Below are 25351 nucleotides of genomic sequence, written 5' to 3'. Positions count from 1 at the left end.
TGGTTTAATTCCTAGTCAGGTCCAGTTTATATCAACTGAAAATAGGTATGAACCAAAAACAGCCAAAGTACTTGACAAAAACCAGGCTCTACTCTTTTTCTATCTTCTGGAGCACGCTCAGAGAGAGAGAGAGAGGGCCGTTTTCAGAAATGCCAAAAAAATATAAAAAACAAAAATAAAAACTAATAGACTTTATTTACATCCAGAGTTTATCAACATAACCAAAAAACAAAGGAGAAATTAAACTTGCCGATTATGGATTCAGGGAAGAATTATGGGGCAGCAGCATTAACTTGGAGAGATAAGCTTCATAGATTTCAACAAGCAGCCGGGGATCCCTTTCCACGAGCTCTGTATACTCTTCCCGCTTGGTTAGCTTCTCCATGTTTTCCATAATCAATGACAAAGCAGCATCAAGCAGGTGCTTGGCATTGTGCTGGTGTGCAAATGCAAAGCTCATTACTGAATTATCCCAGTTTAATTTCAATACCATGAAATTCTCACAATAGTCTTTGAGGTGCTTCACTTGATATTTCTCTGCCAATACAATGAGATCACATGCCATTTGCTCATCCAGGTAGACATCAGCCGTGTATAAGAAGTCGACGAACATTTGAAGGGCCTCGTATGAAACATCGCTAATCTTGATTCTACCACTCAGGCTTTCCTCCATTTCATTTACAAGCATTGCATTGAAAACTGGGGAACGGCTTACCTAAATATAAATAAAATGATTGAAGAAAATAGGGAAATCAGTAATGAGGAGAGGACAACCTAACATTCATGGTACAAACGCTATACAAGACGGCTGGCATTGATAATCAGAATTAGTATGCCACAACATATAATCAAACAAGCCCATTTTTGTTCAAGGACTGTTCAGCAAGACAAAGCAACAAAGCGCGCGCGCGCGCGCACACACACACACATTGCACCAGAACATGTTTATTCCACAGTTTAAGTACAGCAGTTCTTTCCTAAGATTTCTGTGAAACTGCTTTCAGATTGCAGCATCAACCAGCACAAATTCGTTTCTAGCATGACTGCTAAAATAAAGATCAACCAGCACAAATTCGTTTCGAGCATGACTGCTAAAATAAAGATCCTCCATTGGGTCACTGAGCAAGTTGGCAAGATCAAGTGAGCATTGCAAGTTTCTAATATCATTATATGCTATTTTTCATAAATTTAAATATTATAAACCCTAAAAAATTGTCTAATAACTATTCAAGACAAGGAAAATAACAAGTAAAAAAGCTTGTAAGGTAAAGCCCCCGTGAAATGAGGAGATTAAGAGTTCAAATTGTTGCATTCTTAATCAAATCAGCTTATAATGAAAAAAAAGAATACATTAATAGAGAAAAAGAGAGAAAAAAACATAATTTTTAACACAAATTTGTCAAACAAATATGCACATGAGCATCTAAAACATATTTTAAAGTTAGCAAACAAATAACAAAAGTGTAACTATCAAGCCAGCTCATTAAAATTATTTTGAACATTCAAACCAGTATTTGGTTCATCAATATTACAGAGATCACGAGGGGGGACTTCATCAAGCCGATCACTATAACCATCTTTTCACAATCATCTCTATTATAATCTAACAAACTAGTGCACTAAATATCTACATATATCCTCGACCTAAATATTGATGTCTGAGGTGTGAACCACTTAATGAACACCAATCTAAAAATGGATATTTTTGAGTTCATCTATATAACTCTTTAAAGTTGGGCTTGGTTATGCCAGGTGTCAATTACGTGGGTGTTTTAACTAGAGCTTTTTCTTTTTTCATTATTATTATCTTTACTAATTTGTCTTTCTGTTGTTGTGTAGTCTTTGCAGCATATTTTGGAAGCTGCTTCCATATCCAAGCCAGTGTGCTCCTACCGAGACAATGCCTCTTCTCCCCGACTCTTGCTGTTCCCCTTCACAACTCCATTGACAACTCATCTTCTCCTACCTCGATGGCAAAATTATGTTCTCCCCTTCTCTAAGTTTATGTTTAAATTTATTCCTACAGCTTGTAGATTCCTAAAATTTCTAAATATTTATTTTCTAAAAATCTTTAAAATTCCAAGCATCAATTTCCTAAAAATCTTGATGTTTTTTTTATCTTTAATATTACAAATAAATGTTCCTATATGATTCCATCTACCAATAATTTTGAGTTTCTCAATCTACCTGTTTGTCTCCCCTTTCCTAAAGTTGTTGCTAATCTCTGCAATTTTCCTTCCCATGTTCAAGTAGTCGAATTAAATTTCTTCATGGCATGGCCACTCCAGTACAAGTCTACTTCCATGGCTATTGCTCTTCTTCATATCTAAAACTCGCATGGCTCAATCCTTCTTTCTTTTCTTAATACGCTGCTCTACAATGGCTCTTTCTAAAATGTTGGACTTGCCAAAACAATGAACCCACTATTGGCAGTTGCCAATGCTAAAGTAGGCTCCAATACAATCATCCTTCCCATTTTCATGTAATTTAGTCAATGAATTAGGGGTTAATTCCTACTTTATGTTATCTTTTATATTGCAAGCAATGTTAGTGTTTAGACTTATGTTTCTCTTTTATTATTTATTATCATATGCTAATTTAGAAATTTGTGTTCTAATTATTGTACATTTAGGCTACATAAACCTGTTATTGTTTTTGAAGTTGAACTCTCTGTGCCCATTGTTGCTGCCTTTTTCTTGAGCAGTTTAGTGCTATAGTGATGTTTGAAAGAATGCTCAAATGAAGTCATAATGTGTTTTGAAAGAATTCCTAGATGAAGTCAATGTTGTGTTTTCCCTTTCCACGTGTTTGTGAAAGTCCACACGAAAAACAGGGCTGTGTGTGCATGTGATGTATTTGTGAAAATGCATCAATGAATATAACGACTACATTAGTTTGAATCATTTTGTTTGAGGCAGTTGCTTAAGGGTATTAAAGAGCTGGGGTGCCAATTATAGGACTGGAGTGCCAATCAGCCTTTGCATGTTGAATTTGTGTATGATGTGTTTGTTAAAATGCAAGTGAATAACCATTGCATTAGCTAAAATGTTTTTGACAATGTTTTTAATTGTTTGTTCTTGGGAGTATAAATTTATTAAATTATTCTTACCTTGCATTTTTTTTTGTGATCCGCTGCTAAGTGTGGGCTCTCTACTAGAAATTTTGTTAATATTAGATTAAAAAAAACACTTACTACGCTGTACAATTCATATACAAGCTGTACAATTTTCCAATCCCACCATGATCCTACCAATCCCATTGATCCTACTCCGGTCCTAACAATTTGCAATTCCATATAGAATCCGGATTTTTTGGTCTAATATCATCCAACCAATCACTTGTCAATCGAGCATTTAAAAAGAGAAGACCCCTTCAATCTCAAAGAACAACAAATGCTGCAGAAGACCCAAGAGCAAAAAAGTAAATTCCATTACCAAAAGCACTGATGCATAAATAATTTTCCCATGTAGATGTTAAATATATACTCATGTGTACCATTTATCAATTCCCATGCATGTGCACATGCATAGGTGTGCATGCACACAACATATATAATGCTTTCCATCTATCTCTACTCAAGCTACCAAAAAGAAGGGGGTTTGATACAAAAAGAATGCATAATGAAGAAGATGGTGTAATGCCAAGATGTAGGACAAGAAGCGACTATTTGGATTGATCATTTCGACCCAATTAGGAGACCTATGTCAAAGAATAGGGCGAATAGTTTATTGGGTCCGAAACCCAAATGTGCTTAGTTATTTAGTTATTTAAGTATGTGTGTGCAGTTTGCTTGTATTAGGATTATTTATGTTGGGAGTTTGTTTAATTGTATTTTAGGGGTATGTTTGTAATGTAATGTAGTTTTAGGGGTATGTGTGTAATTTCAAATGTTTGGAGGCTTTCTTATAGTGTGCGAAAGCCATGATGTAAGGAGTTGTTGAAGAATTTGAATTGAAGTGAACGTGAGTTCCACCCTCGTATCTCCTCTCTCCTCCCTTCCCCTTCCTCTTCTAATTTCTCCATGGCTGCAGAACCTTGATGTTGCCCCTGCATCATTTATTCCCTCCTTTCGAAAAGAACTCAACTCCATCGATTTGGGGGAAGTACCAAGGAGTCCATCAACAAGAATAAAGTCATCTCATTTCATAAAAAGGAACCAGCAGTACACTTCAACTCGGTGAGTGGAAGAATGCGTGATGGCATCAACTTATACTTATTTTTATCAATGGAGAAGGAATAAGAATTCTCATATCCATCATGCTTCACCTTTCAAACAAATAACCATGGTCGGCCCAAAAGAATATAACAAATTTCGAGAGGAAGGATATGACATTGCATTGTCTCCATAATGGAACCAATCTTGAAGGTAAGTAAGCAGTGATCATGGACCTTCAAGTTGGCATTATTCACCCAAGCAAATTTGTATGGTTCGGGATGAGGCTCAACTTCCAAATTTAACTCCTTCACAGCTTCTTCAGAATCTACATTTGTGCGATTACCAGGATCAATAACCAAAGTACAAAGCTGTTTTTGGCATATGACTTGATTTTAAAAGATGTTGGTCCGCCTCCAATCCTCTGTCTCTTTAACCTTGTGGGAAGAAAGTATATGTCAAAGCACTAAACAGGTTCTCAAATTGTCATCCTCATCTAAGTCACTTGGAATTTTTGTCTTAGCTTCAACTACTTTAGTGTCATCATCATCATCTTCTTCCTTTTCTGCAAAAGCCATGAATTGGTTAGGACATTGTGCAGCTCAATGTCCCAAACCTTGATATTTAAAGCATTTGAGTGATGGTTGGCTATTAGAAGTTGTTCTAGAATGCTCAGGAGTCTTCCAAGAGGTATTAGTATGAACACCTTTACCCAATTGCACCAATGTCTTCTCTCATACCACTCCGCTAGTACTCTTCTCAAACCAGAGGGCTCATGTAGCTCTAGGAGGATTGCATTGCATGTCCTCCTCAATTTGAGTGGCAGCCTATGCTGCATCCCCAACTGTGATAAGACGACATGCAGCAAGTTTGGAGGCAATAGCTGGCTTCAGCCCTTTTCTGTCAAAGCTATCGTAACATCCTCTTTCCATTCTGTATTGGCACAAGTAGCCAAATGATAGAATCTACTAGTGTACTCCATCATTGTCTTTTCTTTTTGCTTCAAATCAAACGGCAGAGATGAACATCCTACTTAATATTTGGGAGGAACAAATTGCTCCTGCATAGCTCACTTATCTCATCCCACGTTGTAATCTCGCCAAATCTCCTTCTTCTAAAGATTTCCCTTTGTTTAATCCACCAAAATTCGAGCAATTCCCTTCAATTTTGATTCAGCAAAGTACAAATTTCTAGCCTCATTCATGTCATGCCATGGGAATAGTACTCCAAAGAATACACCCAATCATCAAATTCATCAGGAGAACCATCACCATTAAAATCTGAGACTTCTAGTTTAATTCCCTAATTCAAATGATTATTTTGGCCTTCACACAAATCAAAAGCATGAGGGACAGCTGCTATTCCACCATCTTGTTTGGTAGGAAATTCCATGGACCTTTACCCAAAGGCTGCAGCTTCGGTTGTTAGCCTAATCAAAGCACTGGTAATAGTCTCCAAAGCATTTTCCACATTTTGTACCCTACCAGATAACAACTCCACCTTTGCAGCCAATTCAACATTGGTCACCATGATGCACTTATATGAAGCAAATCACAAACTTCACTTTCAATTATTTAAGAACAATCTTCAAGTCACCTTTAATCTTGAGTATGATGCAAAAATGAAACAAATTCACCAGAAAAACTCACAAATAGCAGCAATAAAACCTGACTTTTGATGCTGGCAGAGACAATTTCTAGGGTTTCGTGCCAAATTATCACGCTTGCTTACAAAATTGCAAGTTAAGAACCCAAATATGATGCTGCAAAACAAAATATCATGAGAAAACACCAATTTATCGTGGCTGGAAACCAATTTCTCGCGATTCTGGCAGCAAGAGGGGAGTCCAGCAGAATCCCACTCGCAGTTGCCGGCGCGTGGAGCGCGTCCAGCAATGATTTTCTGGTGAGTGGTAGATCAAAGGGTGGTGAGTCGAATGGTGGTGGTGGTGGTGTGTCAAGAACAACTCCAGAAATGGTGGCATTTGGAGGGGGCGGCGGCTGGAGAATTTCAGGTGGAGCGTGGGGCTTCACAGCTGGTAGGTTGGTGATGAAATTTTGAAGGGAAGGGTTTCGGGGGGTTCTGTTTTCGGTGGTATGGGTGGTGTTGCAGGACGGTGGCTGGAAGGTGGTGTTTGAAGAAATGGGGGCACAGCTGGAATTTTCTTAAAAGTTCTGAAACTGCAGAACTGCTTTTCAGTTTTTCTTTTTTTTAAATACCAAAATTTCAGAATAGAAACTAAGAGATGAGAGAGTAACATAGAAGGAGATATTACTAGAGATAATGGAAGAAGAAGCAGAAGAAAAAAAACAATACCAGAGAACAAGATGAGAGGAAAGAAGAAGCAGCAGAAGAGAGGGAGGGAGAAGTTACAGAACAGAAAAGAAGAAGAAGAAGAAGAAGAAGAAGAACAGACAAGGAGGACGGTGGCTGGAAGGTGGTGATTGAAGAAATGAGGGCACAGCTGGAATTTTCTTAAAAGTTCTGAAACTGCGGAACTGCTTTTCAGTTTTTCTTTTTCTTAAATACCAAAATTTCAGAATAGAAACTAAGAGATGAGAGAGTAACATAGAAGGAGATATAACTAGAGATAATGGAAGAAGAAGAAGAAGAAGAAAAAGAAGAATACCAGAGAACAAGATGAGAGCAAAGAAGAAGCAGCAGAAGAGAGGGAGGGAGAAGTTACAGAACAGAAGACGAAGAAGAAGAAGAAGAAGAACAGACAAGAAGAAGAGGGCAGACTGCTGCTGGGCAGCAGGAAATTATGGAAAGAACAGGAGATCAGAAACAGAGAAGGAAGAAGAAGAGAAGGAAGAAGGGGAAGAGGAGGTGTAAGAACCCGAACCGTGATAAATAGATTTAAATAAATAAGAGAGAGGCAAATTGGGAATCTGGCATATTTCGTCGACGAAGCCAGATTTCATCGACGAGGAGAAGATGAGGAGTCTCGAAAAAACCGGAGATGCCAGATTCGTCGACGAGGCCACCGATTAGTCGACGAAGTCAGTGAATGATTTGTCGACGAAGGCACCATTTCATCGACGAAATTGGGCCGGGTCAAAGGGTTATAAAAGGAAATTTTCATTACTTCTTCACTAAGTAACTTAGAAGATATCTCTCTCTCTCTAAAACTCTCCCTACACTCTCTCTCTCTAGATTTTTTCGCCGATCGTTGACGGAATCGGAAATCTGAAGTTACCACGAGGATCGTAGAAGGATTCTCTACAACTTCTACGGATTGGAATCTCGTGTCGGAGATTTTCGGGTTTTGGCGAAAAATCGAGGTAAGGCTCGGTTTTCAATTCTGATCCGGTAGTTTTGTAGGTAATGGTCTTGTGAATATATTTTGTACTGTGATTTGTAGGTTTTGAAACTCGGTTAGCTGTTTAGGGGCCTTGGAGTTCGGGAATGAATATTCGGGAAAAAGGTAAGGGGACCTATGTTTATATTGATTATTTTTGAAATCGGACTCAGTGGAACTGTGGTCCACGGTCCTGTGTGTGTTTTGGCTACTCATTTGGGGGGGATCTAACGGGGAAAACTATGAGTTTTTAATTATTACAGTTTTGGGAAAAATGGAGCGACGGGCTGCATCCCTGGTTTTGTTGAAAACCGTGGGTATATGTTGATTTATATTATGATATTAGGATGGTCGTGTCTTGACTTTGTTTAAACTGTATTTATTTGGAAAACCATGATTAGGTTACCAAATTGGTGTGGTTTGTTTGGTTATATAAGCATGCATATGTTGTATCTTTGTGAAATAGGAACAGGGTTCTGAATTGTTCCAGGTGTAAAAATCTGGCTTTTGCCGAAGAGTGCGCAATACCACTAGATGGCCGACTTTCGAGCCGAAGGGTGTGCGAACACCAGATCTGCACCGGTTCAACGTTGATGCTATGCCAGGTTACCGGGGGCACCGGCGTTAGCCGAAGGGTGTGAAATACCACCAGATCACTAGTTTGTACCGAAGGGTGTGAAATACCACCAGACAGTCCGGCTTCGAGCCGAAGGGTGTGAAATACTACCAGATCACTGGTTTTTACCGAAGGGTGTGAAATACCACCAGACTGTCCGGCTTCGAGCCGAAGGGTGTGACGACACCAAATTGTATTACTTGGTTTGTGAAAATACTGGAACTGTTTTGATTGTTTTGACAACTGATCTATGCATGTTAGTGTATCATGATAACACTCAAATGCCATACACCGATATAACCTGTGTTCTTCCTTACTGAGAGGTGTCTCACCCCTGCTGTACGTACATTTTTACAGGTCCTTTGAGTAACCGGAACTAGCGTCCTGGTGTAGGGAGCATAGTGACCGGTGTACCGCGTTTAGCGCCAAGTAAGTGCTAAGACTGTAATTTTGGTGGGTTGCCATTTTGGGATGTGTTGGGCACCCGTTTGTAGATTTTGAATAGAGCATTGTGTTTGCTCTTGTATAGACTCTGGTATGGTACTGTATATGTTTATATAGAATGACTTTTCCGCTGCGTATATGATTGTGTTTGAATGTGTTTAGGGTGCCTGGGAACCCCACGAGGTCAAACCCTCATCCATTGTACTGTATCTTTGGGATGTTTTATCAGATACAGGGACAGGTGAGTTACATTTTCACCCTTGGGTCCCATTTCGGGGTTCGGGACGTGACAAGAGGAGAAAAGTGAGGAAGAATGGACAGACTGAAATGGAAGAATGGAGATCGAAGTTGGGCTCCGATACCAAATGATGCAGGGGCAGCATCAAGGTTCTACAGCCATGTAGAAATTAGAAGAGGAGGAAGGGGAAGGGCTTTGGAGATACCAGGGGGGGACTCACTTTCACTTCAAAGAAGAAGAGAAGGAAGAAGAGGAAGAGGAAGAGAAGAGGAGAAAAGTGAGGAAGAATGGAGATCGAAGTTGGGCTCCGATACCAAATGATGCAGGGGCAGCATCAAGGTTCTGCAGCCATGAAGAAATTAGAAGAAGGGGAAGGGCTCCGGAGATGCCAGGGGGGAACTCACTTTCACTTCAATTCAAATTCATCAACAGCTCCTCACATCATCGCTTTCACATATTATTTATAAGAAAACCTCTAAACATATGAAATTACACACATACTACTAAAACTACATAATATTAAAAACACAACCCTAGAATACACAATTACTACAAACAAGCCCCCAACATAAATAATCCTAATACAATTAAACTAAACACACATCCATCCAAATAGCCGCTTCTCGTCCTACATCATGACATATATAAAATTTATGGCATAAGGTAGGCATAGCATGCTTAATACATTAATGCTGAAACAAGCAGTCATACCGTAGATCAATTATGGTTTCCTGTGAAAAAATGATATATGGGGGAAAAACCCTAACTTTTTAATCCAAAATGGTGTGGAGAAGCTCACTTATAGCCCTCAAAACACCAAAATTAAGCATAAATTTAATAAAATAAAATTAAGCTTAGAGTTATACTCTAAAATTAAATCTTCAGGACAGCTGATGAAATATTAAAATTAAACCTTCTAGTCAACTCATAAGATCACAAAGTGAAATGAAACAAAATAAAATAAAACGTAAAATTACAATAAGAATAGCGTAAAACTAGACCTTCAAGATATCAATACTATTCTACATTAGCCCTCCAGCCCCCACCAACAAAACAACAAAACCAAGCCTTAAGTCCCACTAGGTGGGGTTGGCTATATGAATCTTTTTCCACCAATTTATGCTATTATGGACCATTTTTTTGGACAAATTCAAAGCTATTATATCCTTACTATCTCATTCCTAGTTATTTTAGGTCAAACCCTACCCCTTATACTGCCCCTCACAATAACAAACTCACTCTTCCTCACTAGTGCACCATGTGGCCCACCTTGCAAGTGCCCAAACCATTTGAGTCGCCCCTCCCTTAGCTTATCTTCTACAAGAACTACACCTAACTTACTGCGAATATGTTCATTTCTTAATTGATCTTTCAATATTATACCACTCATCCATCTAAGCATTCTCATTTCAACAATTTTTACTTTTTGGATATTCAGTTTCTTCGCTGCCCAAAATTATGATCCATATAGCATAGTTGGTCTTATAACCATCCTATAAAACTTCTCTTTTTATTTTAAGGGTATTCTACAATCACAAAGCACACTTGAAGCACTTCTCCATTGCACCCAACCTGCTTTAACTTTATGCATTATATCCTCTTCAATTTCTCCTTCAACTTGAATAATAGATCAAAGGTATCGAAATCTACAAGTGCTATTTATTTCTTAATCATTAAGTTTAACTTAGCCTCTAGTCCGCTCCTTTCATCAATTAATATAATATCATCTGCAAATAACATACACCATGGAACCTCATTTTGGATTCTGTTCAGTTAATCCATCACTAAAGCAAAAAGGAAAGGGCTCAAAACATATCCTTGATGTACACCTGTTGTGATTGGAAATTCTCTAGTCTCTCCATCTATAGTCCTTACGCTAGTCATTACTTCATCATACATATCCTTAATAACATTAGCATGCTGCATACCCACTACATACTTTCTTTTTTTCTAAAACCCACCATGGAACTTCTCCAGATACCTTATCATATGATTTCTCTTAAGTCAATAAATACCATATGCAAGTATCTCTTTTTTTCCCTAAACTTTTCCATTAATCTTTTATAATTGTGTTAAATAAATTAGTTAACCATATAATTCCATTATCACCCAAGCATTTCCAAACTTCAATTGGGATGTTATCCGGTCCTATAACTTTTCCATTTTTCATCTTTTTTAGTGCATATTTAACTTCATTAACTCCAATTTTGCAAAAAAAATATCTCATTTTTAGTCTTTTCCTCATTTTTCAATTCTAAGTTTAAGCCTTTTATTTGGTTTTCATTAAACAGCTTACTAAAGTAACTTTGTCATCTTTCTTTTATGTCTTTTTCCTTAACCATGACAATATCATCCTCACTTTTTATACATTTGACATCACGCACTAATGAAACTCTTCTCTTACTCTTCCCCCTATTGGAACTTACCATTCTTCAAACACCCAATAATTAGGACTATGAGTAGGTTGAAGCCTCTACTAAATCTTTACTAGAAGCTTGCCAAACCCATGGAAGCTTTGCACACTGTTTTGGAAGGGGGGGCAACATCCGATTGCACGAACCTTCTTGTCATCCACATTTATTCCTTCTGCGCTCTGATCATAAATGAAAATATCATCAAAATAAGAATTTCCAAAGGTTTAAGAACTAGGTTCCTTAAGCGTGTTTCAACAATCTGAAAGGCATCACAAATCACTCGTATTGCCCCTTCTTAGTTTTGAAGGTTGTCTTCCACTTGTACCCTTGCCTACTGCAAATCTGGTGATAGCCAATCCTTAGGTCAATTCTGTGAACTCCAACAAATCTACCTACATATCCTGCAGGTCTTTCAAGGGTTGAACAGGAAGTTGATATTTTGTTGTGATATTGCTAATCGCCCTACTATCAACACACATTCACCAACTACCATCCATAATTTAGGTTAGCAATGCATGCTCTCCAAAAATTTCCCTTGACAAAATAGGTCCTCCACTATCTCCTACAACATTGTATTCTCCTGTGGGCCCATACATTCGTATGGTAGGTCCAGAAGACTGGCTCTAGGAACAAGATCGATGCGGTGTTGTATACCCTACATTCTGACATAGATGGTAATTCATGTTATATCATCTGGCATTACTTCCTTGAACTTACATAATAAAGTTTGCACTATGGTGGAAACCTCACCTTGGATAACCTTCTAATCCTTTACCACAAGAGCACAACTCACTCGCATCTACAAAGAATGCTAGACTAGAACTGGTAAAAAATTCTGACTTTCCTTAGCTTTAGTAGCCTTGGGATGAATAGGATACACATTATCCTTACCCTCATGAGTAGCATTCAAGTCAAAATTGTCAAGGCCTACCCAATAGTAGGTCACATGCATCCATATCCACAACATCACTCAAAACCACACATTGGCACTTGCCAATAGAAAAAGAATTAAGCTCTCGCTCACTTTGACTTTGCCAACTGCCTTAATCCAGCCAATTTTATATAAGTTTGGGTGCTTCCCACTATGCAAACACAATTTTCTAACAATGTATTTGGACATGATATTCTAGCTACTCATGCAATCTATAATGACATTTAAAATATTATGTTTGATTTTGCCTCAAGTTTGAAAAATGTTATGGCGCTAGGGGACTTTAAAATAGGTACTATCATAGCCTAGAGGCAGAAACTTGGAGATTTGTATACCAATGCAATAATTCATCTATTCCCAAATTCTTATTGAAGCTAAGTAGATACAACTTTTTAATCCAAAATGGTGTGGACGGCCAGCAACCTTACAAGGGAACTTAGGCAATTTATAGCGGTTTTGTTAAAGCCAGCTCAGCTCAGCCTGGCCCAGCCAAAACCCAATGCTCCAAACCTAAAAAATGGGATGATTTTTCATGTTGACCAGAAAAACAATTGACCCAGTCAAATGCAATAAAACCCAGATTGACCTAGGCAGGTTTCGCTGACTCAAAAATTTAGTTGCATAAGTTTATAATTTTACAGTTTTATTAAGATAATAAATAAGTCCATTCAAAAGAAAACATAATAACAATGAAATGAGGATAAGAAATTCCCCAAGAAAAAAGCACAAAAAAAAAAACCAAATTACATCAAAGCTGCCTTCCTATCCCTTTAAATATCAGACAGAAAAAGACGATCAAAAACCCCAAAAGAATGAGCCCAAGAGGAAGCAAGAAAAACAACTTTCTCCCAAAACAATCTTGGAGAAGTCTTTTGATTTTAAAAATTACAGCATTCTTTTCCAGCCAAAGCAACCACAAGATTGTAAAAACAGAGCTTCAAAATATCCTCTCTTTCCTTCATCCCAAAACTTCACGTTGAAAAAACAGCAGAATTGTAGCAGAAGCCACCCAAACCTCACCAAAGTACAAAAACAAACTGTTCCACATGCATCTTGCTACTTTACAATGAGCGAACAAATGACTAGTAAGTGCATTAGACTTCTTTTTGGTAGCATAGCATTTGTGTTGATCTTGTTTAGAATTAAAGTCCAAATGAAGGCCCAGATTTAAAAGGAATCTTTGCTTTCCAAACAGCTGTGTAAGAGCAAGGACTAGGATTTGCAGATTTTTTTTATTAGCGAAGAGAAAATAATATTAGCAAGGCATCAAGGGGGTGCCAACCCGTGGTACAAAGCATCAACCACTCTGTGGAGTGTCGTAAACATCAAGGATTACATAATGATCATTAACAATTTTCCCACTAAGCCAGCTGGAGACAGCAGCAACCCATTGGTCTTTGCAAGTTTGAAGCAAAGTAGTTGAATACGCGATATGGAAAAGAAAGATTTTGAAGAGAAAGACCCTGAAGCATCCCCAATCCAAAGCCTTGCATCCCCCCACAAATTTGGCATGAAAGAGTCTTGCACACCCAGTAAAAAGTTAATTCATCAACATCTCTTTCATTGAGACTTTTAAAGAAATGAAAATCCCAAGAAAGGGAGCCTCCCCCCCCCCCCTCCTCAAAAGAATAAAAAGTTGAAATTGGTGCATTGTGATCAACAGAAGCCTAAGCAAACACGGCACAAACAACACCAACAAAGACTCACCAACTCAAACTCCTCCCAAAATTAAATTTCATCTCCAATACCTGCTTTAAAATGTATGAGAGGAAAGAAAAGACTAGCAACTTGGGAAACAAACTTCCAAGGACTTGCATGAATGGCATAATTTTACAGAGTTCTTTTTCTTTTTTAATATATACCATTGGTTACATTTCATTTAAAGATTTTGTGGGTTTTTATTTTTAATTGAAATTTAAGACTTCAGCATTCTTAAATTTGTTACTTCAACTATTACATGTGTTCCATAAACATCATATTCTTCCCAATGGCCTACAATTAGCATACTTCACTTCTTAGTTTAGTTTTTATCTTGGTAATATGAAAAAGTTAGATTAAGTTTGCCTAAAACTTTAGATTTAAAGATCTTAATTCTTAATATTTGAGTATGAATATAATTTTGAATTTATATTAACTTTACAATATATAATTTCTTTTAAGTGTATTTTATTTGGAAAAAATTTAATAAAAATGCAATAAAATTATTAATTAAATTGTTATTTGTTCACCATCTGAACACTGATAGCCAGTTGTATTAAAATATATTTAAAAGGGATATGTAATAATTTCTCCACCAAATCCGGACAAACTCAATCCTCCCCAAAAACAGCAAATAACTTATTCCAGATCCCCAGGAGAAAGGGGAATGCAAAAATAGATATGCAGCAGATTCTCAGCTATCAAAACAGAAGAAACAGACATCCAGAGACAATGCCTTCAAAAAACTCCTACTCTACAGCAGCTTGTTGGTGTTAACTCTATTAAAAACAACCAAGCAACCAATCGCCTTGATCTCAAAGGGGACTTTAGCTTTCCATATGATATGTAGAGGAAAGGATTTAAAAAGATTTGTTCAAGCTAACACTAAGATTTTTGAAGAATAGAAACCTGAGGAATCCAAGCCCCAACTCCTACATCATCACTCGCACATGAGAAAGGGCAGCCCTCCAAAAGAACCAACAAAGAACATAGTTCCTCCAACTCTCTACCATGAGGCCTGTGAAAATGGAAATCCCGAGAGCTTTCTTATTATGTGGCCCTTGGAAACCCATGCATCCATTTTGCAAAAAGGAAAAGAGCGATGCCCTTGGTCAAGGAGGCCAAAGGCGCATAATTGTACTTTCTTTAGTTGTCCAATTACTTAGCGGAGTTCTCCCAATCTTATATCACGCATTTTGAATACATCACAAGGCAAGAAGTAGGCCCATTTGAAAGTATTGACATTAGTATCCACTAAAGAATGATTATATAAACGAGTGAATGTGATGGAAAGCACATAATTGCCCACTTAGACATCTTCCCATAAGAGTATCCAAGACCCAACGCCCACAGCATATTTAATGTAAGGAATAATCAAAGGATAAATCTGAGCAATACTTTTCCGAGGGGCAAGGACTCTCCATAGAACATCTTAAACCCCGATTAGCATCCCACCCATTATAGTGAAAGCCAAATATACTTTTTATAACTTTATACCAAATAGAATTCTTTTTAAGGAAAATGCCACAGATATTTACCCAATAAGGCAATGTTTTTCGATACCAAATTTCCCGAGACCCAAATCACACTCCACCTTTGATCTACACACATCCTCCCAACTAACCAAATAATCTCTCCTTTCAATTTTCCAAGCTACGACAAGAGGAATTTCAAAAAATGAACAATGAATAAAGGTGTATACTAGAAAGACAAGCCTGCATAAGAGTGATATGACCATTAGAGACAATAAAGCACCTTTCCACCCCCAATCGCACTCCACCTTTGATCTACACACATCCTCCCAACTAACCAAATAATCTCTCCTTTCCCCTGCCCCTGAAAATCTCTCATTACTTCCTCATTTTTCCTAGCTACGACAAGAGGAATTTCAAAAAATGAACAATGAATAAAGGTGTATACTAGAAAGCCAAGCCTGTATAAGAGTGATATGACCATTAGAGAGAATAAAACACTTTTCCACCCCTCTAAACACTCAGACACCCTCTCCACTACCAGATCTGAAAGCCCAACAAACCTAGGACCCCCCCTTCCAAAAAAGGGAATTCCTAAATAAGACAAGGGCCACTCAAGAATGCCACACCCAACTAAGGAAGCCAATCCAAAGACCTAGCTGGCAGAGATTTGACTATTGCACAAATTTATTTTTAAACCCGAAACCTTCTCAAAAATCTATAGAACTAGTAGAACATTCAAAAAGGACTCTCTTTGATCAACTAAGGAAAAAATTGTATCCTTTGCAAACTGAACACGAGACGCAACTACCCTCCTACTATCCACCCATATCCACTTCACATAACTTTTACCCACAGCCCTATCAGTCAACCTACTCAAAGTATCAACAACTAGAAAAAACAAAAATGGTGATAAGGATCCCCCTTGCCTAACCACTCTCCAGGCTCTAAACCACTCCTTAGGCTCCCCTTTGATAAAGACCGAGTAGAAAGCATTTGACAAACACCTCCTCATCCAAATCCACCACCTCTCCCCAAACCCCTTGTTAGCAAAGATTTTATCCAAGAAATTCCAATTAACTTATCATAAGCCTTTTCAAAATCCAACTTGAATATAACTCCCTTTCTTATTCCTCCTATGAATATCCTCCACTACTTCATTAGCCACCAAGTTAGCATGCACAATTTATCTTCTCCAACAAAAGTACTCTGGGCCTTAGAAATAGTATCTCCTATCACTTTATTCAACCTATCCGCAAGCAATTTTGCAACAATTTTTTGTAAACATCTATGACTAGACTGATAGTCGAAATCAGCAACTTTGAAGCTTGATCCGGTTTAGGCATTAGAGTAACGAAAGTAGAATTAATGTTTTTACTTAAGAATCCATTAAAATAGAATTCATTAAAGACCTTCAAACCAGACTTAATCACAACCCAACAATCCTAAAAGAAGGCCATAGTAAAACCATCTAAACCCACGAAGTTAACCCACAAAATTATCATTATCCATCCCAAACACTACATTCCTAATTTCCATCTCAACAGGACTTTCATCCATCTCATTTGATCGCTAGAAATAGGGCTCCCCTCCAATCCCTCAATCATTGGTCTATTCTCAACCTCCTTTGTAAATAAATTGGAAAAAGAAAAAAAAATTCAGTGATCTCATTCACAATCAATCTAGGATGATAAGAGACTAGTCCTTCTCTCGACTAAATTTTTCGGCACCATACCATTAGCCAATCTTTGGAAAAGCTCAGTATTAGAGTCACCCTCTCTAACCCATTTTGTAAAGACCTGGAAATTTAAAAGGATTAAAATAATTTGAAAAAAATAAAATAAAATAAAATAACAGATAAATAAATAAAAGGATGGCATGGGAAAAAGAAAAAAAATTAAAAAAAAAAAAAAAATTAAATTAAACTAAGATAAATTAAATAATTAAATAACTAATTGTTAAATTAAATATTATTGTATTGGATTTAAAAATAATAATAATTAAAATAAGATATATATATATATATAAGTAAGTTAATATATATATATAAGTTAAAGTAATATATAATATATATATATGTAAAGTTAGGTTACTGGAAGAGGATAAGAAGAAAGAAGAAGAAGAAAAACAACACGCAACCCCCCCCCCCCTGGAAAATTTTATTTTCGTGCGCTCTGTCCGTCTCTCTCCTTCTCTCTCAATTTTTCAGCGAGTTTGCGACGGATCAGGAAACGGAAGGTGCCGTTGGAATCCTAATTTTGCTGCCGACATTTCTACTAGAACAGATTTTTCATGAGAACGGCTTAGGCACTACTCCTGGAGAAAAGTTAATTTTTTCCCATTTTCTCTATTTCGCCGTTAATATGTGGTTAAATCGACGAACGGACACCACCACGGGGTCCTAGTCGTCATCATCGTCATTTTGACGTAGGTAATTTTTCAATTGGGATTTTCTAGACCCTACTCCAAAGCAAGAGTGGGATTTGGAAAATTTGGCAATTTGGCTAAATTTAAGGGTATTATTATTTATTTAGGAATTATGGTCTTAGGAAATATTTAAATAATATTTTATTCAGCAATAATTTATTGGAATTAAGAATTTAATTTCAGGGTCCGGATGAGCGCCGTAAGTATTTTTCGGAATCCCTATTGGCGTAGTTCAAGAAACCAGGTAAGGGGAAAAATATATATTAAATCAGAATTTTTATGAATTAAATGAAAAATAAATTGTGTTATATGTACGTGTAATTTTTCAATATGGGTAAAATGCCAGCCATTTTAATTATATTTTTTTTCGAGTTTAGGGCTGTTTATTAGACATGTATATGTGAAAATGAACTGATGAAAGTGGAAACATATTTTCAGAGTATTTATGTAAGAAATAAAAGGTATTTTTAGTATATAAACATTAAATGTTGGTTGACTTATTTTACAGGCAATGTATGAGTTTTATTACTAAATTGTGTGGCATGAGTAAAATAGAATTTTGTGTGGAATTATGTTATATATACGAGATGCAAGATATACAAAAAATGAAATGAACATGAAAATGATATATGAAATATGTTGCATGTGAGTGTTAATACAATCACGAAAACAACCACGGTTGAAAAATGCCGACCACGGCTGAAAAGATGCCGAAGCTAACCAATCACGGCTAAAAAGATGCTGACCACGGCTGAAAGGATGCCGAAACTAACCAATCACGGTTGAAAAGATGCCGACCACGGCTGAAAGGATGCCGAAGCTAACCAATCACGGCCGAAAAGATGTTGACCACGGCTGAAAGGATGCGGAAACTAACCAATCACGGCTGAAAAGATGTCGATCATGGCTGAAAGGATGCTGAAGCTAACCAACCACGGCTGGAAAGATGCCGAGTATTTATGAATTAAAATAAAAATGAGTATAAAATGAAAATGAAATGAAAAGGGAAATGAATGGAATAGAAATGAAATGTGAAATGTGAATGACACAAATGGGAAAGAGTCACTTAAAGTGAAACACAAGGAAATGTTAAGTTATGAACATGAAGAAATGTGAATGATTGAATAATGATGGAAAGAATGATGTATTATGATATTAGAAGTATTTATGTATGTAGAACATGTTACGATTGGGCGAGGCATACTCTTTGCCTAAGGGCTTGCTGAGTAAGGCGAGTGGACTAGTAGCTTCAGATGTGGCAGTAGCTGCATAACGCACTAGGGCAGAGGGAACCTAGTTATATGGGCGGGTAGAATTCCCTATCCTTAGGGCCTTTGCCAGTAAACTATTGTTGACTGCGTGAGTACGAGATCAGTTTAACACTTGAGGGCTTACTGAGTAAGGTGAGTGCCCTGGTATACTTAAATCGTGACCTTCAGGTTACTAAATGCATCAGAGCAGAGGGGTGCTACTTGTATGGGCGGGTAATCACCCCTATCCTTGGGTAATCTCGTGGATAAACCTTTGCATGTGATTGTTAGGTTCAGAAAACAATTTCAATGTTATATGATGATTTGCAAATGAAATAAAAATTATATCTATTTATCTCATGTTGGTCACACGCAGTTTTAATATATGGTTTCTTCCCTTACTGAGATATGTCTCACCCGAATATGAATTTATCTTTTTTTCAGGATTTCCTCGAGATCGAGCTTTGAGAGCTTGAGGTTTTTATAGCATTATTGGGAAATAGAAAAAGAAAATGGTATATCTCTATGTTAATTTTGGGATGCAAACATTTATATTTTACGTCCTTATATTTTAAGTCTATGGAGAAAAAAAAGTTTGTGAACATACTGAAATATTTTGGAGATATATGTAATTATGGAAATGCAGGTGTTGAAGGATATTATGGTCTATGGATAGAACTAGGAAACTCTGGTATTATTTGTATGATTTAGGTTCATAGTTGTGTTTTCCGCTGCGTATGTATGGTTTAATTATGGAATATCAAGGATTTTATCAGGTATAACGCACCAGACCCGGATTTAAGGGTTCGGGGCGTTACATTTTTGGTATCAGAGCAATGTCCAGCCGGAAGTATGATTAATTTCACATTGCCTGGATATGGAAATATTAGAGTATTAGGTTAGAGATGATTTATACCAGAGTATAGGAAACAGTTAGGATAAGGATGCTAAATGGATGGGTTAGGTTAGGTGTTGAGAAGTAGGAATGGTGTAGGGAAGTATAAGATTTTGTCTTATAACTTGGAGGCGAAAATCTCTTGGCGGACTTCTATGATTTTCTAATTCATTCGAAAGTTTCTGAAAACCACGATAAATCCATCGACGGTGATGTTTCTTAACCGTGAGACTGGTCCTTATATGGAGAACTTAGATGTGTATTGAATTTAAAGTACGTAATTGTGTTGTTGAGATTATAGTGTGGGATATGGTAAATCGTGGAATTATAGGAATAAAAGATCAGGTAACAAATTTCGAGGAAAAAATTTTTTTTTAAGGAGGGGAGAATGTAAAGACCCGGAAATTTTAAAGGATTAAAATAATTTGAAAAAAAATAAATAAAATAACAAATAAATAAATAAAAGGAATGGCGTGGAAAAAAGAAAAAAAAATTAAAAATAAAGAAATTAAATTAAATTAAGATAAATTAAATAATTAAATAACTAGTTGTTAAATTAAATATTATTGTATTGGATTTAAAAATAATAATAATTAAAATAAGATATATATATATATACATATATATGTAAAGTTAAGTTACTGGAAGAGGATAAGAAGAAAGAAGGAAGAAGAAGAAGAAAAACAACACGCAACCCCCCCCCCTCTAGAAAATTTTATTTTCCTGCGCTTCGTCCGTCTCTCTCCTTCTCTCTCAATTTTTACGTCCTTATATTTTAAGTCTGTGGAGAAAAGAAAGTTTGTGAACATACTGAAATATTTTGGAGATATATGTAATTATGAAAATGCAGGTGTTAAAGGATATTATGGTCTATGGATAGAACTAGGAAACTCTGGTATTATTTGTATGATTGAGGTTCATAGTTGTGTTTTCCGCTGCGTATGTATGGTTTAATTATGGAATATCAGGGATTTTATCAAGTATAATGCACCGGACCCGGATTTAAGGGTTTGGAGCGTTACACATTTAAATTTAGAATTTTGCCTCCAGCTCATTTTTCAATGGGCCTCTTCCATTTCTATTAAAAATCCATCACCTCTTTTGCATCCAGCAAATCAATCTCAGCTAAGATGTTATATTTCCTAGCCCTATATCTCCAAAACTTCCACATTCCATTTTATCAAAAGCCTCTTTTAAATGTTAGTTTTTTCATAATCTTAAAACACTCCCAACCTCTAACAAACATGACATCCCAAGAATTCTTAATCAGAGAGTGAAAAGACTTATGATCTAACCACATATTCTTATACTTGAAGGGGGTAGACCCAACTTTACTTTGCTATATTTCAACAAAATGGGGAAGTGCTCTGACGCTGGTCTAGAAAAAGAGGTCTAAGAAAGATTAGGAAAATCATCCTCCCACTTGCTACTAAACTCTAGATGACTAACCACCAATCAACCTCCACCTTCGAACCAAATCTATCAAAATTCTGCATGCTCGAGGTAAACCTACCTCCCTCTTTCTTCTCCCTTGGAAATCCTACAACATTAAAATCACCCTCCAGTCTCCACTATCCACTTTGGAGAACTAAAACCAAACAGTGCATGAAACTCTTCCCAAAGAACAGTAATAAGAGGACCATAGACTGAAGCAAACTACAATTGAACCCTAACTCTAATTTCTATCACCACAAGTAAAGAATAAGTAGACTATCAACTCAAGATAAAGATCAAGTGCCCCACAGAATAATAATACCTCCAGCAGCTCATTGAGAAGGAAGGAACCCCCGAATCCCAATCCTTAAACCTACCTCCCAAACACTTTCCCTCAACCAGCCGTCTATTTTCCCAAGTTTTGTTCCTTGTAGGAAAACAATATCATGTGAGTTTCCGCTAAACTTCCTTAATCAAGCTTCTTTTCCTAACATCCTGTAGACCATACACATTCCAACTAATAACTTCATAACTTAACCAATTTACCCCCTTATCTCAGTCTCTACTGCCCCAATAGTTAACAGAAGTTTCTAACTATTTTAACTCTTTTTGGACTCACTTTTTTTTTTTGTCATAAGTTTCAAGGTATACAACAATGCTAAGATCTTTCCCATTCCCTCTAAAAGGGCCTGAGAGTCATGCACTCATGGCTCTCTCTCTCACCACCCACAGGACTTAAGGCCAAGACTTCTCCCCCATTAGAGGCCTCTCTTTGGCATTTAGAAATATTAGTAATATATCTTCTTTTAGAAATATCTTCTCCTTCGTATAGAAATTTATTTTCTCTCTCTTAATGTATCTTCTTAGATATATATATAAGTAGACCATGAAGAGAAAGAAGTTGTTGATGCACCCAATGAGGATGAGGGATAAGTAGATGGGGAGGAGAGGAAGGGGGGAGATAAGAGAGATTACGAAACTCTTCCCAAAGAACAGTAATAAGAGGACCATAAACTGAAAAAAACTACCATTGAACCCTACCTCTAATTTCTATCAGCGCAAGTAAAGAATAAGTAGACTATCAACTCAAGATAAAGATCAAGTGCCCCACAGAATAATAATACCTCCAGCAGCTCCTTGAGAAGGAAGGAATTCCCGAATACTGATCCTTAAACCTAGCCTCCCAAACACTTCCCCTCAACCAGCCATCTATTTTCCCAAGTTTTGTTCCTTGTAGGAAAACAATATCATGTGAGTTTTTAGCTAAACTTCCTTAATCAAGCTCCTTTACCTAACATCCCGTAGACCATACACATTCCAACTAATAAACTTCATAACTTAACCAATTTACCCCTTTATATCAGTCTCTACTGCTCCTATAGTTAACAGAAGTTTGTAACTAATTTAACTCTTTTGGACTCACTTTTTTTTTTTCGTGTCATAAGTTTCAGGGTATACAACAATGCTAAGATCTTTCCCTATAGGTCTGACTAACCTAAAACCCATTCCCTCTAAAAAGGGCCTGAGAGTCATGGACTCATGGCTGTCTCTCTCACTAAACACAGGACTTATGGCCAAGACTTCTCCCCCATTAGAGGCCTCTCTTTGGCATTTAGAAATATTAGTAATATATCTTCTTTTAAAAATATCTTCTCCCTCGTATAGAAATTTCTTCTCTCTCTTGATGTATTTTCTTAGATATATATATATATATATAAGTACACCATGAAGAGAATGAAGTAAATTGTAGATGCAACCAATAAGGATGAGAGAAAAGTAGTTGGGGAGGAGAAGAAGGGGGAGAAAGAGAGATTACGAGCATCAAATAACTTTTTTATCTTCACTATAGAAATGTGAGCCTTTTTGAATTTTTCAAATAAAATTGTGACCATTATGTATGTCATGCCTTAATGAGGACACCAACCTATTTAAATGGGAAAAATATGCGAGTGCATTAAGAGCGTTATGGATTATGTAGAATTCCTAGGATTCTCGGTGCTACAACATAAACTAAATGTGGAAATACCCAAAGATCAACAAGGATTCCTGGAAATCTTAATACATAAGAGCATCACAGGCAATACATTAGGAGCAATGCTCATTGATTTATTCAACACTCAGCCTAACAAACAAGAATTTCTAGGAGCAACTATCACTCCGCAGCATTGGATGGCAATGTGTTATGAGCCAAGCTTGTCTGTGACCACTTATCTTATGTGCATGGGATGGATTACCATCATGTTAATTATCTTATGTGCATGGGATGGATTACAATCATGTTAATATTAATACATATTTTATATTTTAAGTGTAAGATTTAGTGTAAAAGGGGAGTATGACTCCTCAAATAAATTGATGGTTCCTAGTGACAAAGTTAAAATGGCATATAAAGCTCTTTTGAGGAGGTAAGAGTTCATTAGTCTTGTATAACTCACTAGCGTTTGTTAAATGTATTTAGCCTACTTGCCTCCCTCACTAAAGATATGTTACTTACAAAGGGGTTGTTAATCAACACATTATTTCAATGTTTACTGCTTAATTGCCATTTATTTTCATGAATTGCTTACTATTTTCACTTAGTTTACATTTAACTGCTGTGAATATGTTTTTGTGATAAAATGCAATAATCAATGGCTAACTAGTCAAATAAGAGTACTTTAGCTAGTGTTACTCAACCCCTTCAAGGTGTAAAATACTCGGACCGTGATACAATTTTTTGTTGTCGAACGCTCAACAGCCTCATCTTTGTAAAAAGTTACTATTTTTCTATTGTTAAAGATTAAAGAATGATTAATTATGTTATTCAATTGGCCGAAGCCCACCACCTGAAAGGGCTCAGCCGTTCTACTAGAAATGCAGTATAAACAACACAAGGAAATTCTTTGACAGACACCCCACTAGTGTTTTACGAGCTCCAACAAAGAGGAAACTTTCTATTCCCACAAATGACAAGGATAAATCTTCAAAACAATCCACAATATCTAAATACTAACAATTCATGGTGGACAAAAGAAAAATATTGACAGTTCAGTTTTAACGTATCTTCCAACAGGCACTCCAATCATTTGCGGAAATTGAAGAGACGGGTAATATTTTGAAACAATCGTTGTTTCATGCACGACGCTATATTCATTGGGATCAAATATCAAACATATAATTCATATTTGGGCTGATCGAACAAAGTTTTAAAAAATAAAAATGAAAAAGTAATAGTGATACCAAATGGATACTGACCAAAACAGCCTTGTGAGCGGGGACGGAGAGGGAGTCGTGATCCGACGCAACCAAAATGATGTCGGGGAAAGATGCGAAGTGAACAAGAGGAGGCCAGAACCTGAGAAAGTCGACTTTGGCCTTGAGGTCTTCGATCTCGCGCTTGAGCTCCTCCTCCGTCTCGCTGGCCTCCTCATAACACTCCTTGCAGGTGCCAGCATCGCGCGGGCCGTACTCCTCCCGGCACGATATACACCTCATTCTCTCTGACATCGCCGTTCGACTCTCCGTTTGGGACGCCGATGCCGAAGCCGACGACTCGGTTGATCTCAGCGCTCGCAGGGGAAGAGGACTGGGGGCCAAGGGTCTCGAATGGAAGGTACTAGAATGTTCGATGAAGCATCGGTGATCGGCATGGGTGCACGCACCGCCCACTCCGCGGCCAAGAGAGAAAAGCCCGGCTGCGTGAAATCCGCACAAATCTCCGCCGGGCCCGGTTATTTTCACTTGCCGGATGGTTTTGAAGAAAGATGCAATATAAAACTTTATTCTATTTTATTGTAAAAGACGTAGAAAAATAAATAAAAACTGTAACAATCCAAAAATTATACCACTTTTTTTATATATAATTTACTCTGATATCCCTATTATACCTATTATAACATCTCGGACCCATATGGTCCTGAAATATCCCTGTACATAAATTGACACACATATATAGCAGAAAACATAAAATTATACATTTATAATTACAATACCCGAATTCTGTGTTTTCAAACCTTACATACATACTTACACGTCACTCAAGTTTCATCTATTCAAAAATATAATCTCCTGAATACACTTACCCTTCAAATATGTCAGT

At 37.0% G+C, this 25351-nt stretch overlaps 1 protein-coding gene across 1 annotated transcript; it reads right to left on the bottom strand.

The window, feature by feature from the left end:
* Nucleotides 1-25027, bottom strand: LOC131161671 (BTB/POZ domain-containing protein At4g08455-like). The gene is made up of 2 exons (XM_058117598.1): nt 24508-25027; nt 1-715 (listed from the first exon to the last, which is right to left on the bottom strand). Exons 1-2 carry the CDS (start codon nt 24757-24759, stop codon nt 254-256), a joined length of 714 nt encoding a protein of 237 aa, XP_057973581.1. The 5' UTR covers nt 24760-25027; the 3' UTR covers nt 1-253.
* Nucleotides 25028-25351: the final 324 nt, after the last annotated feature.

This window comes from Malania oleifera, chromosome 8, assembly GCF_029873635.1.
Source record: "Malania oleifera isolate guangnan ecotype guangnan chromosome 8, ASM2987363v1, whole genome shotgun sequence".
Taxonomy (NCBI): domain Eukaryota; kingdom Viridiplantae; phylum Streptophyta; class Magnoliopsida; order Santalales; family Ximeniaceae; genus Malania; species Malania oleifera.
The sequence above is the reverse complement of the archived record's forward strand: the minus strand, read 5'-3'. Positions and strand labels throughout refer to the sequence as shown.